Genomic DNA, 17,417 nt, shown 5'->3' on the forward strand with positions numbered 1-17,417 from the left:
CTGTGGCAAGAGTGGCACATGCAAGAGTTTCTAGCACATGGCGGACAAGACCTGAGAGTTGAGCTGCTATCTGGTATTTTGTGGACTTGGCTTGTGGCACACCATTGTCAAAATCATTGGCTTGGATGTTAAGCAGTAACATTAAGCCGGCCCCTGCCATGGTTGACAACAGGGAAAAATGACTTGGGGGGAAGAGGGATTCTAGAACCACTAAACAGTTTGCAACATCTTTTGTGTTAGGTTTTCAATTTCAAGAATTGGTTTTGCATGTTTTGAAATCCGGGATACTACTGGTACTTATTTTGTTTTGAGCCAACAGAGTTTAAGTTTTGATTGGTTAGAGCCCTATCAACTTGTGAAGCATGTACTATAGTTGGATGTGCTGAGTCCAGTAGTAATGTCTCCTCTGCAAATGCTGGTTGAGAGGAGGAGAACTTAAAAGACTTGCACTGATGAAGTTCCCCTTCTCTCCTTTCCCCAATGCTGCTTCTTGTAGATTTTTCTTAGAGAAGACATCACTAAGCAATCCATTATAAATCTGGTAGACTTGGCTGGAAGTGAAAGACAAAAATCATCAGGATCCGAAGGAGACAGGCTGAGGGAAGGGTCACGTGTAAATCTAAGTTTGACCACCTTGGGAAATGTTATCAGGTACAAAATAGATTTTGTGAAGTGACCTAGCCATCCCTTGGGTATTGCATGAATAGTAACTTTCAATTAGAAGATAAGCATCTTAGGGCAAGCACCAGTATTTTTGCTCATTAGTCTTTAAAGTACCAGGTACATAAGATATTTTTTTTAAAATCCTTATAGTTAATATATATACGAAGCTTCCAGTCTTAGAAATCCAAACTTAGAAACTTCCCTGAGTAGTACGCTCTTATTTCAGAGATAAGAGAATCTCACTTTTCTGTTAACTTCCTTTAAGAGATGTTGTTGACAAATAAATATTTTAATGTATTATTTGGGATATTAAACTTTTTAAGTACTGCCACTTTTTTTTTTAGCATTTCCTGAACATCAGCCCACATCCCATTTAGTGACCTTAAATGACTAAATCTCATATGTAACAGTAACAAATAGAAACTCTTGTGCTCTTTAGCTTTGCAATATATTCATTGAATATGGTACTCAGATATATGATTGATTTATTTTAAAGAAATAAGTCTCCTGTTCACCTTCTTTCCCTTCTATCATTTATTGTTCTAGTGCCCTGGCTGAGGCTGCTGTAGGGAAGAAAGTATTGCACGTCCCATATAGAGATTCAGTTCTTACAAAACTATTGCAATCTGCTTTGGGAGGAAACAGCAGAACTATTATGGTAAAGCTATTTTTTGGGTAAATTTGGTAAATTATAGCAATTTTCCCCACTAGAAGATAAAAATGTGTAGTTTCTTGTTCTGTAAACACATTTAAGATAGTGTACATAATTCTGTGGTGTTTGCTGTTTGGGTGCAGTAAAAAGGACTGAAAAAATCTGAGACACTGGCTACTTGGGAGTTGGATGCTGATTACATCATCTAAGAATGAGAAATATTTCCCCAGCCCTGGCTACTGAACTGCATTTGCATATCTTATTCTCCCCCATCCTCAATTTCAATCACTGAGAGGCATTTAGAATTTCACAGCCAGATTCTCTTAAGCCGTTATCTGGGCAGGTATATCATCTGATGTAAAGAGGCTGTTGTGTCTTGTCATGTTAGTGCTGCCTTCAGCAACCTGTAAAGCTCCAGATGTTTTGGACTACAGCACATACTGACTGGGAAGGATGGGAGTTGTAATACAAAACAACTGAAGGCTACATTAGTGATTTGTGAAACTGCTTTCTCCTGTATATGTGCAGTCAAAGCCATTCTTGGAACACAGGTGCTGTGTGGAAACATTAATGCAAACTCCAAAATATGCAGTAAGGCAATTACGACCAGCCCATATGTCACACAAAAATGTCTTAAGCATTCCTGTTTTTCAGAACTCCGTATTAAGTTGAATGTGAAGCAAAACAGGGCAGGGGGAGACAGGGAGCAAATCAAAAGTTTGCATGAAATTAAAGCCACAAAGTTTTCTGCTTTAGAAAGTTTGTTTGCTAGTTTGGTTGTCCCTAAAAACGTTTCTCTACTTCTTATTTTGGAGGTTCTCCACCCATGCACCCCCACAATGGAGCAGCATGGCTTGCTATTTGTTTTGTTTGTTTGTTTGTTTGTTTGTTTGTTTGTTTACAGTAATCTGTTATCAACATTTATCTGAGAGGGGTTTATTTGGCTAAGAGGTCTGCCAGTTACCAATTCATATTCTATTAGTAGTAGTCACAGTAGAGAACAAATTACTAAAAAGAAACTTGTCCTTTAACATATTTGCAGATTGCAGCTATTAGTCCAGCAGACATGTGTTATGAGGAGACGCTGTCAACTTTGCGATATGCTGAGAGGTATATTGTTTTCACATCTTGTAAGAGAAGTGATTGGAATGGATTTCAAAGGAGAGCAAGAAATTAAATAATCATTAGCTGCTATTTATTTTTGTGGGCACATACTACTGTGTTCAAGATCTGATCCACTGTTGTCACCCTAGAAATGTTAGGTAAAGGTACCCCGGACCATTAGGTCCAGTCGCGGACAACTCTGGGGTTGCTGCATGCATCTTGCACTATAGGCTGAGGGAGCCGGCATTTGTCCACAGACAGCTTCCGGGTCATGTGGCCAGCATGACTAAGCCGCTTCTGGCGAACCAGAGCAGCGCACGGAAATGCCGTTTACCTTCCCGCCAGAGCGGTACCCATTTATCTACTTGCACTTTGACGTGCTTTCAAACTGCTAGGTGGGCAGGAGCTGGGACCGAGCAACAGGAGCTCACCCCGTCATGGGGATTCAAACCGCCGACCTTCTGATTGGCAAGCCCTAGGCCCTGTGGTTAGTTTTAAATGCATACTCCTGAATTAGAGGTCCTGTTCCTTTTTCCAAACCAAGTTAATTTCTAGAACACATTTAGGGGATTTATATGGGGTTGACTACTTTTTTTTGAATGGCCACGGTTAAGAATTTAATTATTACCATCTGAAGTTTTCTACATTTCGTTTATTTCTAAGTGCATGTGTTCAATCCTGTGTATATATTTATCTGCAACTCATAATAATCTTTCATGCATTCGATGGGGTGAACTATACTCCAGTAAAGCTTAAGCCATAATAAATTTGTGAGTCTTCAAGCTGCCACAAGACTTTGTCTTAGTCTTGCAGCAAAAAGTAACATGGGAACCCCTCTGGAAATTAAGTCATTATTGTGTTTTAATTATATCTCATGTCAATCCTTTGCTGCAGCCCAGGGAAAAGGGAGTGTTGAGGAGGGGAAGCAATTGAAGGGAGACTGGGATGTGTTTTTTCTCACTGTCTGGGGAAAGAGAACTGGGCTGGGCTGCTTATTATCTTACAAGAGGAAACAAGGGCCTTACAGCACACAACAAATCATGTTGCCATGGCTATTGTTTTTGCATCCTCCAAATTGCCACTGAAGCTTCGTGAGGGTATGTTTCATTTGATTATGTTATTTGCTTTTGCTGTACAGCACAATAATAGTCGTTGTCCCCCCACTCCCCAACCCCGTTTTTTTTTTTAATCTGAAAGAACCAAAAAGATAAAGAACAAAGCTGTGATAAATGCAGGTCCAACTGCAAAACTGATAAATGAGCTGAAGGCAGAAAATTGTCATCTGTTGTCCAGATTGTCAGGCCTTGGAAACTCTGGTAAAACGGTAGCAGATGAAACAAGTAAGTAGAGGAAGAAACAACAATTATTGTATTAGAAGACCTCATGTTACCATTCTGCTGCCTTTTCTACTGTTTTCCTTTTCTGAGAGACCTCTACAAAGTGGTGAGGCTTGGGTTCTGAGGCGTCTAGCTCAAGCACACTCTCTTTAGCACACTCCCCCACCCTGCCCTCCAACTACAGCCCCACAGAGGACCTACCATCTGTTTCAGGAGGTCACCTAGCCCCTCAGGAGCAGGTTTCAGGGAGGTGGTGGAGAGGGCTGTAGTGGTCCTTGGAATCCAACCCATTGTTTTTAAGGGAATGAGCCTATCGGGAGTGTATTAAGGTGAACGGAGCTAGGTGTGTTATACCTACCTTGGAAACAGGTCACTCACATGCAAGAGCTAAATGCTGAGGCATTTGGGGCCCACTGGGGTTGGCATCTTGCCTGCCCCCTTGTGGCAGCACTCCTGCAGCTGCCAGCTCCCCCATTTCTCCCGCAGGTTGACTCACGGGCTTTACCCAGCAGCAGTGCTGTAATGCACCGTTACAACACTACTGACACCAAGTAAGCCTGCTTGCTTGTGAGCATGAGTCTGGTAGCTATTCCACCTCTCCCTGTAGTGCTTGGTTGTGAGTGGACCTCAATGTAGCCCCCCTCATGCCCCCCTGCAGTTCCAGGTCCCCTCCCCCTTTCTGCCCCGGGATTGTGCCTGCGCTGGTGCCAGTTCTGTCACCACACATTGTACCCTCACCTGTCGCTGTGCCTGCGCTGCTGCTACAACGCAACAGCGGCGGTGAAGGCGCAGCGCCAGCTGTGAGGGCAACAGGGCTGGGTTGGCAGCATAGACAAACCCCCAGCAAGGCTGGCAGCAGCCCAGTGGTGGGGGAGGGTAGGCGGTCAGATGCGCTGCCTAAAGCAAATGGCCTCACCCCCCCCCCAATAACTAAAAACACGCTGAACCTCACAGGATCGGTGCTGCTTGAGCTTCAGTCTGAAAAGGATTATTCCTTCTGCAAGCAGTGCAGACCTTGAAATACTATATAAAATACTCTACACCTGACCTTATAAGTAGACAACATTTGTAATACAGTGCCTACCACGTGACATAAGTAATGTGAGCCAAAGTTTCTTCAAGGATCTCCAATATGCATAAATTAGGGGTAGTAAAATAGATCCAGAAACCTTTCATCAGTTTTTCTGGTAGGATAGAAGCACTGGAACATATGGCTAAAGTTCCTAGCTATAAATATTTCACTAGTGCTTAAGAACTGTTTGTTTCAGTTACGGAATATATAAGAATCATAAATATCTGAGTATTTCAAGCCTGCTATTTCAGGGTGGCTTGAAGAAGGGACCGCAGAATTCATTTGGAGAAAGAGTGAACGCTGTTTATAAACTGGATTTTTATTGTTGTTGTTTTCATATTGCATCCGTAATTAGTTTAGTTTTGTTTATTCTTTCCAGAAGAGCTTCGCTGTTTGCTAGCTGAAAATGAGCTGCGGATTCAAGCCATTCAGGCTACCTGGGAATATCGTCTGGAAGAAGCCCGGAAAGAATGGGAGCAGCAATATGCTGCAGTAACTCAGGTCAGGACGTCTGGACACTAGATGTCCGTCTCCACCATTCCTCAGCTTGAGAGCTTTCCCGTGTTTTTAAAGTAGCAATTGTTGGAGCAGAGTGCTGGACCATACAGTTAAATTCTGCTTTTCCTCCCAAAGAATCCTGAGGACTGTAATTTGTTAAGGGTGCTGGGAACTATAGCACTGAGAGGCAAATTACAATTCCCAGGATTCTTTGACGGAAGCTGTGTACTTTAAATGTATGGTGTGCATACACCCCAAAACAGAGCTTTCCAAACTTCTCATGTTGGTGACACACTTTTTAGATATGCATCATTTCACTACACAGTAAGTCATTTTTACTAGCAAACCAGAGGTTAAACTAACCCCTTTCCAGCTCTGGGAGGAGAGTGGGGAGTGTTTGCGCAACACACTGCAGCCGACACACTAATGTGTCGCAACGCACAGTTTGGAAAGCTGTGCCCAAAATGTTCGTTTGATGTGGTTCAGAGAGGCCATCCTCTTCTGAATGTTTTTAAAACAATATGTACCTAATTAGCATGACTATATACCATGTACTTGGGAGACTTCTGCAAGCAGGCTTCCCCATTAATTTCAAGGGAGAGGGCAGCCCGTCATACAGAAAAGGATGCTTGCTCAAAACTTTGTTTCTTATTGAAATGAGTGAGAGAGCTCTTGCTGGTGGAGTAAGGTACTACAATACAGGTTGGTGCCTTCCACTTGAAGAACTTATTGGATTGTGGTGAGCAGTGGCTGATATATTAATAAGATTGAGCTATGCTTCTTATAGCAGCCACCACAGCAGCAAATAATAATAATAATAATAATAATAATAATAATAATAATAATAATAATAATAATGTAATATTTTTTTTAAATTTATATTCCGCCCTCCCCAGCCGAAGCCGGGCTCAGGGCGGCTAACAACAATAAAACAGTACAACAGTACAACACAACACAGCACTCTAAAATCATTCATTATAATGATTATAAATATTGGAATGTGTCACATTTTATTGGGTATAAAATGTTGCAGTGTGTGTGCTCAGAAAATATCGTTCTGTAGAACTAGTGTTGAAGGATGATTATTATTAATATCTCTGTATCTTGCCCAGGGCAATCCAAAGTGACTTACAAACAAACAAACAAACAAACAAAAAGAAGAAACTCCACATAGATACTTTAAAACTAAGAGGGAAAAGTAATACATTAAAAACATGGATAGTTAAAGGCCAAAGGCCTAGATATAGAGGAAAGCTTTTGCCTGGCACCTAAAGATATAGAATGATGTCTCCAGGCAAGCCTCCCTAGGGAGAGCATTCCACCAACAAGTAGCCACCACCTGATTTTGTCCTTTCTCATGTTGCCACCCTCCGGACCTCTCGTGCAGAGGGCACATGAAAACGGGCCTCAGATGATGTTTGCAGGGGCCAGGTCAGTTCATATGGGGACTGTGTGCAACAAATTAAAAATGCATGCAGGTGTATGGGAAAGAGCAATTGTGAAAAAGGCCTCTATGTTTCTAATAGCTACAGAAACATGTATTTGGTCATGGGGCAGTGTGATCAGTTATCAGGAACCAAAAATATAGGAACAAGGAGTCCATGCAATTACTATCTAATCTTGAGAAACATAATAGTGACAGAATGACCTGGGGGCGGGGGGCGGGTAGGTGTCTAGGAATTCTTGCATCCTATGGTTACAGATAGCCACACAGATGCTATGTCCTGTATGAATTCTTACCTATTCTTACATTTAACCTTGAGCATTTTTATTAAAGTAGCTAGATTTTTCATCAGAGGAAGAATTGCTAGCCTTGTTTATGATAGCAGGTGCAGTCTCTGGAAAGAAGAGACTAGTTATTTGGGAAGCCACATGTCACATATGCTGTTGGCTGTCATTTAGTGGGAAGAGTGTGCTGAAATAAGGTTTAATTAATTCCACAGGAAAGATGGATGATGGAGACATGTCCTTATCTTGTGAATATCAACGAAGACCCTCAGCTGTCGGGCGTTCTCAAATATTTCATTCAAGACGGTATTATTTTGTTTAAGTGCTAAATGTGTGTTGCTCTATTGGGTGATCCATTTTATATTATTACACATCTGAGTAATGTAACCAAAACAAGTGAGTCCTTTTCCAAGGAGGTTTGCAAACAAAACTTTTACCACTGGGGAGACAAGATGGAGGGGAGGAAAGGGTAATTCAATCGGGCAGCGTATTTGCTTACCCACAGAAATTGAGTTATGGAACAGCATACAAATGCTTAAAATAAAATTAGATTAATATGTACAATTTCAGTTACGCATGCTTTTAAATGTATACCTTATTCTAGTTTATTGTCTAGCATATTGATAAAGCATTTTCTTTCTGTAAATTAACCAACTGCAATTATATCCCCCAAATAAGCTCACTGCTAGCCACCCAGATTGTTCTTGTCTTTAGCATTTCACAGGGAATCGTGTTTATATACACTGTAAAAAAGACCTTCACCACAGTTTTCCAAAGCAAAGTTTACACAGGAAACGTTTTATTTCAGGTTCTTCGGATGTTGGTCAGTCATCCTCAAATGCAATAACTCTCCGAGGTTTAGGGTATGTAGATGAGCTTTTTCCTTTTCTGCAGGAAATTTCATCAACAATGTGGTAACTTTTTTTGGTTTTTATTATAATTAGTTGGGAGGGAGATAGAAACAATAAATATGCTATTAGATTGGGGTAGGCAACCGAAGGCCCGTGGGCCGGATGCGGCCCAATTGCTTTCTAAATCCGGCCACCGATGGTCTGGGAATCAGCGTGTTTTTACATGAGTAGAATGTGTCCTTTGATTTAAAATGCATCTCTGGGTTATTTGGGGGGCCTAGTGTTTTTATGTGAGTAGAATGTGTGCTTTTATTTAAAATGCATCTCTGGGTTATTTGTGGGGCATAGGAATTCATTCTTTTTTCCTTCAAAATATAGTCCGGCCCACCACATGGTCTGAGGGATGGTGGACCGGCCCATGGCTGAAAAAGGTTGCTGACCCCTGTGCTAGATGATGCTTACTAAAGTTATTACCTATCTCTGTCACTAAGGCTCTGTCTAACATTGCAAGATATTTCATTCAAAACTTTGAATAGCTTGCTTTACAACTGTCTTTCAGCATTTTGGATAAGCATGCAACATTCACAAATGCTGATGGTAAAGTTACTATAACACCTCGGGATAAGTGTAAAGTCATTGTTAATGGTGTCCCCATTGCTGTGAAAACTAAACTGCAGCATCTGGTAAGTTCTTTGTTTGTTAACCATTTCCCCATGCTTTGGTGTACTGTGTATATAGCTCAGTTTCTTAGTTATTACACTAACTGTTGCTGTGTAAAGACCAGGTTTCTGAAGACAGCTTTCAGGCTCTGAAAATATAATTAAATATAATGCTTAACGACCAATTGTGCAGTAGAAAGGCTTTCAGCAAGCCCTGTATACTCAATCCCTCAGGACCGTATTATTTTGGGGTCAAATAGTGCATATCTCTACATTGGACCACCTTCAGATCGCACCAGCGAGGACCTGACCAGATACGATTATGATTTCATTCAGTCAGAGTTGGCAGCAGCAGAAGGTTTCAGTGTAGATAAACTTGGTAAGCACTACAATATATTAGTTTTCTTATTGCCTTTCTAGATTTGTTGCTCATGACTTATTTGTTATTTTATTACACCTTAATATTTCATGGTAAGCTACCTACCCTGATAACTTGATTGAAGGGTATGAATGGTCCACCTATTAATCCTAACACAAATTAAACATGGTGCTAAATTAATATGCTATGAACAAATCTGGATTAAGGTAGTTGGGGCCCCTAGTGCAGTTCCCAAAGGAAGGCACCCCCTATCTCCCCCCAAAAAGGAATGCAAGAAATAAAGTATCCGAGAATACATCTTGAAATATATTAAAGACTAACACATTTATCACTGTATAAGATTTCGTGGATCACACACACACACACACCTTAATAAAATTAGCAAAAAAGAAAATACTTCAAGCACGTGCAGTTTCGTATTTTAAACTTCTCATTGTTTTTGCTCACTTCCTAACGGGTTGGTCACCAGCTCACATGGACTGTTCTGCAGATATATGAGGAGGCATAAAATGACTGCAAAAGGGGACCTAGTGCTTTCATCATAGGCATCAAATTTTGCTTCCTTTAATCAGAGTGATGTATCTTTGTGTTATAAATGTCCATATTTTTCTGGGTAGTCCAACCCTGCCAATTAGTACAGTTCCAAGACTTAATCTAGCATGATTATTGTATGTTTCAACAATGCACAAGTCCAACTTATGTTCAGTTGCACAGCAGCTGAAATTTCAATAACCTAGTCATTTATTTCTCTGCCATAACCATGAAAACTGCTCTTGCCTAGACTTAATGATAAGGTGCTTTTTTCCCCTAAGGTGCTGCAAACAGGAAGGATGGCAAGCCAGATCCCAGTGTCCTTGCTGTGTTCCATGATTATCTTAAGTTAATGCCTTTGGTTGCTGAAGCCAATCAAATGAGTGTGGAGCTGAGGAAGGTAAGTTTGCGTGTGCCATTGTTTACTGCAGGTGAAAGTCATCCTGTTAGTTCAACAAACCTGATAGTCCACTGATTACACCTGTTGGGTAATTCTGTTTGTCCAAACCAGACATCATCACATGGAACTATGGGAAATAACAAATTTATTTTCTTCAGGAGAAAAAGCTCCTCCTGTAGGACTGAGAATAAAGCTTGCAAGCCTAATTCTCAACCCTGTACTGCATTGTGAAACAAAAGGAGTACATAAAGTGAATGCCTCTTACAATAGAGAGGGGCTGCATTTAACAATATGTGTTCCCGAAAGTGTGTTCAGGGGTTGGACTAACTTGTCCAGTGCCTTTGATGATTTTTGTCTCTCTGCGTTTGGGTCTCCAGCCTGTGCTGGTGCTGCAGCTATCTGCATAGCTACATTCCCTTGATGGGTTACATTGCCTGCATTGTTCAATATGTACTACGTTGTACTGTGTTGCAGGATGAGGCCTAATTTTCTTTTTTTGAGGGGGAGATAGCGGAAGTCCGCTGGTGGAAGATGGTGGAATTTTTCTCCATTTTCAGAAATATCTGAAATATCACAATTTATGATTTTGTCTCTCCTAGAAAATAAAATTACATGATTAGACAGGAGAAGGCAACCACAAGAACTACTTGGCATCTCCTTTTCTTTTCTTTTTTGCAAGATAACTGCCTTTGCTGTGATTTAGTCTAGTTCTTTAAACTGTGAGAGAGCTTATCTATCTATCTTACCTATTAAAACCCTACTGTTTATGTCATCTACCTCTTACACCATTAAAAAGGAATTTGCACTATAGTGGTATGCATATATACCCAATTTTAATGATTCTTGAGACATTTGTCTATTTTAGCTTTCCAAATTGAAATCTAGTCACCACAGAAAAAAACATTTTTGATAAGGTGTGGTTTCTTTTTTTTTAACAGGACCTAATTTTGGAACTGAAAGTGAAAAATTTGGCTTCCTCTGACTCTAGAGGCTATGATCTGCAAAAGGAGATCATAGTTAAAGTGGCACACAGAGTTACAAACCAGGTAAAGTAGTCTCAACCGTTAGTCATGGCAAGTTGTATTGAGAAAGACTATGGTGCGCACTTCACAGGCTACTCTTATTTTACACCAGCTGAGCTTTCCCTGCCCATCCAAAGTCCTCCCTACTGTCTGGTTCCTCAAAGTCCTCAATGGCTGATTCCAGTTTGACAAGGGAGGCTGCTGGTTCTGTTGCCAAAGCCCCAGATCTGGTCTCCCAAGTTTGTCCCCTTCTCTTTGTATTCTTTGTTCAAGACATGTGCAGCCCATAAGTCAGCTTTTTGGAAATACAACTTAGTTTTTACAGTATGAACCTTATGATTAGAATAATTCAAGTTACCTCATTTTCTAGATATGGGTTTGGTCAAAACCCAAGTTCATCAACAGGAAGTTTTTAATGGAAGAGCTCTATCAGCGTTTCTTAGATGGAGAAGATGTGCAGGTTGACAAAGAAAGCGATCCATTCTGGGATCCCGTGGAAGTAATCCATTTAGGATCTGCTCACATCTGGCTCCAGTCCCTTGCTTATTGCATGAAACTTGAGGAACAAACAGAACTCCTGAATTCTGAAGGAATGGAGGAAGCCATCATACTTATCAATATCATTCCATGCTCTCCAAATGGCAGGTGAGCACCTGCTGTTTTGTTCTCTTGAAAGGCTACTTGGGCTTAACTTGAAGATTTATGCCTGTGCCTTTAAAACAGGGGTTGCTAACCTGTGGGTTTTAAGGCGTTGTTGGACTACAACTCCCATCATCCTCTACTATTGGCCATGGTCTGATGGAGTCCAATAACACTTGGAGGGGCATAGGTCAGCCACGCCTGCTTTAAAAGCTGTGATGCACCAAGAAATTAGGCAGCTGCTGTGCCTTCCCCTTCCCTCACTGATTTGCCAGCCCCATTGCTAACTTTCCTCTCCCATTTGTTGTACAACAGACACAACTTTAGGATGGGTAGAGGCTGATGGAGCAACGGGCAGAAGACGGGGGAGAAACTGTATTGCAAGTTAGATTGGGACCCTTGCTGGACCTAATTAGCTGTATAGTCCAGAGTGCAGTGCTGGTTTAGAGGTATATCCAAATAAGATCAAAGTCACTACCATCTTGCATATTAATTCCTGTTTTCCCCATTTTATTTTTAAATAGAGCCTTTGGAGAGGATGAGATGGTCATTGATCCTTTGGAATTGCTGGGCAAAAGAATTGATTTCCAAATTCACATTTTACAATGCCTTGGAGTCAAATGGATAAAAGAAGTGGCACAGAGAGGGATTCAGATTGGGTATTGTTAGTTTAAAGCTTCCTGTGAAATATTCTCAGTTTGGCTCTTCGGAGTGAATAACAATTTCACAACAGTTTTTTTGGGGTTTTTTGCATGTAAACTTTACCCAAGATAGTAATCTTTTCAGATAATGTTGGGTATCTGAATTTCTTCAGTTATGCACTTAAATCCATTCTTGACTTGCTGGTCTCTTTCCTGTTGTTGCTGATTTAGTAAATAATTTAGCTTTATAAATAATAGATTATAATGATCTCCACGGCAACTCCATGGGTTGTTGCAGGGTCAGCCTGTGCTTTTTTCAAATCCTAGTATCGCACAGCACTATAAACCAGGAGTAGGAAATAGGATGTCCTCCAGATGTTAATGGACTCTAGTTCTCATCAGCACTAGCCATCATATGCAGTGGCCAGGAATGATGGGAACTGGAGTCCAACATTATCTGGAGGGGCCACAGGTTCCCCATCCCCTATTTTATTGTTGCTAGCTGCCCTGAGCCCGGCTTCGGCTGGGGAGGGCGGGATATAAATAATTTTTTAAAATTATTATTATTATTATTATTATTATTATTATTATTATTATTATTATTATCATCCCTGATCTTAATGAAGCTTGTTCAGAAGAACTTCCTAGTAAACTGTGTCCAGTGGACGCTAATGCCTGCTAGGTCAAGTAGTCAAGATTAGAACGGGTTTCTAATCAAGGGAAATGTATTTTTGGAAATTGTGACATTTTTGGCCCCAAAACAGTATTAAAAATGACTGCCATAAAGAAATTAAGAAACTATTTCATGAAATTTATTGGGCATGCAAGACAATTTTTAAAAATTAACAAGTAGGAAGGAAAATCTAACCTTGAAATGTTGCTTCAAAATTGTCATATTTCTGTTATTTCAAGCAGTTGATCTCTTTGGACACAGACCTTAGTTTTTAATTGGGTCTTCGTTTGTTTTACTATTTTAGATATAAATTTTATGATCTCCCATGCTCATTATACACAAAGCCTGTTTGGAAAAATGTGAACCCGAAGATAGAAGAGCTAGTAAATTTTTCAACCCTTAATATGTCCCATGATTTTTTGAACTATTTGCAGAAAAATGCTCTAATTGTTGACTTGTGGGGGCTTCAAGGTATGCTTTTGACTTTTTATCTTGATAAAGCTATGTATACACCTTTGTGTTCAGTACTTTGTATCTAAAAGCATGGCTTTTGTTTGGAAAGATAACATAAAGTTGCCATGTACAAAGTCAAACGATTGATCCTTCTTGCCTAGGCTTGCTTACTCCAACTTGTGGTGGCATGGCATGTACATCTCATTAAACCACAGTTCAAGAATAGTTTATTAAGCCATAAGCTGCCCCACGGACAATCAAGCAAACCTTTGTTTCATCATACCTTGAGTCATATCCTCCCCCTGGATATTTCCACCATCTCCTGTCTCTCTACCTACTATCCCAAAAATCTTTGTGGTGCCCAACTCATGGCACTTCCTTTTTCCCATTCCTGTTAGACAGTGTGTGGAAATGTTCCTGAAGTTTTTAATCAGCTGTAATCAACAGCCAACTCCCTTTCCTTGCCCCATGAAGTTCTTTACAGAATTTATTTCCATTCCTCTCCTCCACTCCGTTGCCACAGCCTATCAGCTTTATTCCCCTACTCACCAATCACCCTGTTGTGTATTGGCCCTCCTGTCTTGTCAGACCAAACCTGCCTGATTCAGCTCTCAGGCACTAAAATGCTTTTAGTTGCTGTTCCGCATTACAAGCAGCAGACTATGGCATGGTGAAAGCAAAAGGTCTTTCAAGCTGCCCTGCACCTCTCCTTGAACCTCCAGCTTTTGCATGTTTACACAGCAGTATGGGGCTGTTTGGAAAAGGGCTTTCAAACAGTCCCACACTCCATTCTGAAGTCCTGACAATCAAGGCTTAAAGCACCACATCATCTGACATCAAGTGATTGGCAGTTCACCCCTGCTTTTAATATTAATCTCTGGTATGTGTTGTAACTGAATCGAAGGTTTGGACAGCTTTGTGGTGCTGCAAGTAAAGTCATGCGGACTTTTAGCCCTGTACATTGGTACCTCGGGTTACATACGCTTCAGGTTACAGACTCCGCTAACCCAGAAATAGTACCTTGGGTTAAGAACTTTGCTTCAGGATGAGAACAGAAATCGTGCTCCGGCGGTGCGGCCGCAGTGAGAGACCCCATTAGCTAAAGTGGTGCTTCCGGTTAAGAACAGTTTCAGGTTAAGAACTCCAGAACGAATTAAGTTCTTAACCCAAGGTACCACTGTACCTTGATTCTGTGTGGTTGGGCCCTTTATGATAGAATAAAGAGTGCTCAGTTATGCGAGATGCTAGGTAGACCTTGAATTTAAATCCCCCTGGCTCTTCTTTACACTTTGAACTATTGACACAAAACATTTTGAACTCTTGCTGGCCGATTCTGCTTGTTCATTGTGAGACCACGACAGCTACAAGGCTTTGACCTATCTTACATTTAAAGTTAATTACATTACTCAGCAGCCACACTCTAACCCCACCTAGGACCAATGACTAGTCTAGTGCACTTGTTCTCCCAGGAGATGCTGGCGCCTGTATCCAGCACCCTTGTTTCCCTAGGATACCTTGCATGTGCAGTATCATAATGGCACATGTTAGACAGGAGTGGAGTGGCAGCAGACACCTGAAGCAGCAGAATAAGGTAGCTTTAGGGGAAAGAGGGGTAATTAAGGGGAGCTGATGATGCTCTTTCTAGGAACATGCTGTTCTTTGTTACCAATGTTTGAAGTGATATAGAATGGGAATGTGGGGGGTATAATCTATAATGGCAATATCTTCCCAATAATACAGAAGGATGTGCGCAACTGGATTCCTCTCGGCAAGACATGGCATTAACAAGGGAGAGCTCTATTATCATTGATAATCCCAGAGCTGAGGTTCTGAGACACACCAGTCTGGTACGTAAGTGTATTTTTGGTATTCTTGCATGTGGTCAAAGATCATAACCAAGCAGTGTCCCAATTTCATGTAGCATATATGGCAGGTGTTTTTTTGCTGCCAACATGAATTCCTTTCCCACTGCCATTGAGAATGGAAAAAGATCTAAAAAACGCCAGAAACAAACTTAGGGACAAAAAACTGATAACTATTTACTAGGGACAAATTCAAGGCAATAGGGGCTTTCCTTGTACATGGGGACAGCTGGAGGCTATGGAGCCATATGATGGCCAAATGTGCCATGAAACCAATACCATTTCCATATGAATTATTGCACATGTACACACTTATTTGTGATAAGAATTTCTTCTATTTTTAGGACACAGAAAACCAGATTGCTGAACTTTACCAAAAGCTGTTAAAACTAGAGCAAGAGACTGAACTGCTTAGAGATATTAACAGAGCTCTAAGGGAAGAAAATGTACTTCTGAAGGATAAATTGAAAGCGTGCGAGACAGAAACCCATAAAAGTAAGCACCTGACCCCTTTTAAAAAGGTTGCGGCGCTCATCTCACTTTACTGGCCGAGGGAGCCGACGTTTGTCCACAGACAGTTTTTCTGGGTCATGTGGCTAGCATGACTAAGCCACTTCTGGCGAAACCAGAGCAGTGCATGGAAACACTGTTTACCTTCCCGCTGGAGTGGCACCTATTTATCTACTTGCACTTTGACCTGCTTTCGAACTGCTAGGTTGGCAGGAGCTGGGACCAAGCAACAGGAGCTCACCCTGTCACGGGGATTTGAACCACTGACCTTTCAATCGGCAAGCCCTAGGCTCAGTGGTTTAGACCACAGCGCCACATGACCCCTTTTACTTCTGCTTTAATTATGTTGAATTTGACCCTCTTCGGCTGCAATCCTGGGGGGGGGGCGGAGGGGGAACTGAAGGCTGTTTAATTCCATACCCTGAGACCCACTGGGTCGAACTGAGGACGGAGGAGCATTCTTATATTCCCTCAACAATTTTATAGTTTGTTTTTAAACTATAAGCTATAAACCAAGCTATAATTTGGTTCTAATAGGAAGGAAATACAAGGGAGAGATATTTACATCAGCTCCTAAGCTAGTTTAATCGTCTTTCTGGTTTGGAGAAATGTCAGGTGGCTGAGGCAGCTTTGGATCCTTCAAATTCAAGCCATTATCTGGTTCTTCCTCTCCCTGTGACCTGCTCGCTACTGGGCCTACAGATGTCAGAGCTCCAATGCTGGTAGGCTCAGGGTGTTGGAGGTTTCCTTGGTGGCAGGAAGGGAGGTTCCTCTCCCTTATGTAGGAGAAGGGAGTACCAGTGTACACTATGTCCTCTTGCATGCCCTCCCAGGGCCATAGAATTGTAGCCATAGAGCATTAACTGCTCATATTTACTTTAATACATTTTGGGACAGGTGACAGCTGGCATGTTTCAGATGAGATTTATCATGCTTGATTTATTGTAGTAGTGGCCCACCTCAAGGTCTCACATCAATGCATATTAATGCACAATTTGTTTATCTATGTAAAAATGTTTTACATGTGCTGTGCAAGATGTTCTGGTTGTTATAAATAATCAAAAACAGGATTATTATTTTTTACATCTGTTGATTGAAACTCAGGACAGGAAGTTGGCCTTGCCCCTGACTGCCAAAGTCTGCTAGTAACTTCAAATTTAAAAAAGTTTTAAGAGGAAGTGAAAATGAGAATAGAGCTGCAAGTAAAAGCCAGGAATCTCTGCACCATTGAGTATGGAGCATTTAGCTTTTGCATACCTTTTTGTACATATTGCTGGAGGGGGGGCAGCAAGAACACCAAAATTCTGGCCGTAAGTGGCTCTTTCCTTTTGTCTCTTGATACTAATCTTCACATCTTCCTGTTTTAGGTAAGATCTTAAAATCTCCTACAAAGCCCCAAGCTGCTAAGGTAACTCAATCAGCGTCAAAGGATTCTCGCCCAGTTTGCAATTCTCGGATGAGCTGCGATGCAGAATTTGCTAAAGCCCTCAAAGCCTTCTACCAGAATATGAATGTGATCAGAGGCCAGTTTTTGAAAATAAAGCACTGCAGAGCTCCGGTACATATATCTTAACTGATTCTTAAAAAGAAAGGCTGAATCTATCCTTAATTCCCCCCCCCCCCAATCAGTACAATCCTTTTGAAAATATCTACAGTGAACCAGGAGAAAACCCTCCCAGGACTGTAACTTTCCTCTTTTGCTGCTCTCTAAATTGTACGGCTCTAAGAATGCCCAAGTGTTCC

General features: G+C 41.2%; 1 protein-coding gene across 1 annotated transcript in view; it reads left to right on the top strand.

Moving 5' to 3' along the window:
• LOC114593412 (kinesin-like protein KIF28) overlaps window positions 1–17,417 on the top strand; it is a 28,843-nt gene that overhangs the window by 7,443 nt on the left and 3,983 nt on the right. Inside the window, exons 6-22 of the mRNA XM_028721747.2 lie at window positions 497–651; window positions 1,210–1,321; window positions 2,358–2,425; window positions 3,617–3,759; window positions 5,208–5,329; window positions 7,270–7,360; window positions 7,863–7,917; window positions 8,465–8,588; window positions 8,799–8,943; window positions 9,756–9,874; window positions 10,813–10,920; window positions 11,267–11,541; window positions 12,060–12,194; window positions 13,154–13,320; window positions 15,043–15,149; window positions 15,509–15,659; window positions 17,042–17,232. Of these exons, the coding sequence (XP_028577580.2) occupies window positions 497–651; window positions 1,210–1,321; window positions 2,358–2,425; window positions 3,617–3,759; window positions 5,208–5,329; window positions 7,270–7,360; window positions 7,863–7,917; window positions 8,465–8,588; window positions 8,799–8,943; window positions 9,756–9,874; window positions 10,813–10,920; window positions 11,267–11,541; window positions 12,060–12,194; window positions 13,154–13,320; window positions 15,043–15,149; window positions 15,509–15,659; window positions 17,042–17,232 (2,268 nt within the window). The remainder of the gene's footprint in view (window positions 1–496; window positions 652–1,209; window positions 1,322–2,357; window positions 2,426–3,616; window positions 3,760–5,207; window positions 5,330–7,269; window positions 7,361–7,862; window positions 7,918–8,464; window positions 8,589–8,798; window positions 8,944–9,755; window positions 9,875–10,812; window positions 10,921–11,266; window positions 11,542–12,059; window positions 12,195–13,153; window positions 13,321–15,042; window positions 15,150–15,508; window positions 15,660–17,041; window positions 17,233–17,417) is intronic.

Source organism: Podarcis muralis, chromosome 3 (genome assembly GCF_964188315.1).
Source record: "Podarcis muralis chromosome 3, rPodMur119.hap1.1, whole genome shotgun sequence".
Classification (NCBI taxonomy): Eukaryota; Metazoa; Chordata; class Lepidosauria; order Squamata; family Lacertidae; genus Podarcis; species Podarcis muralis.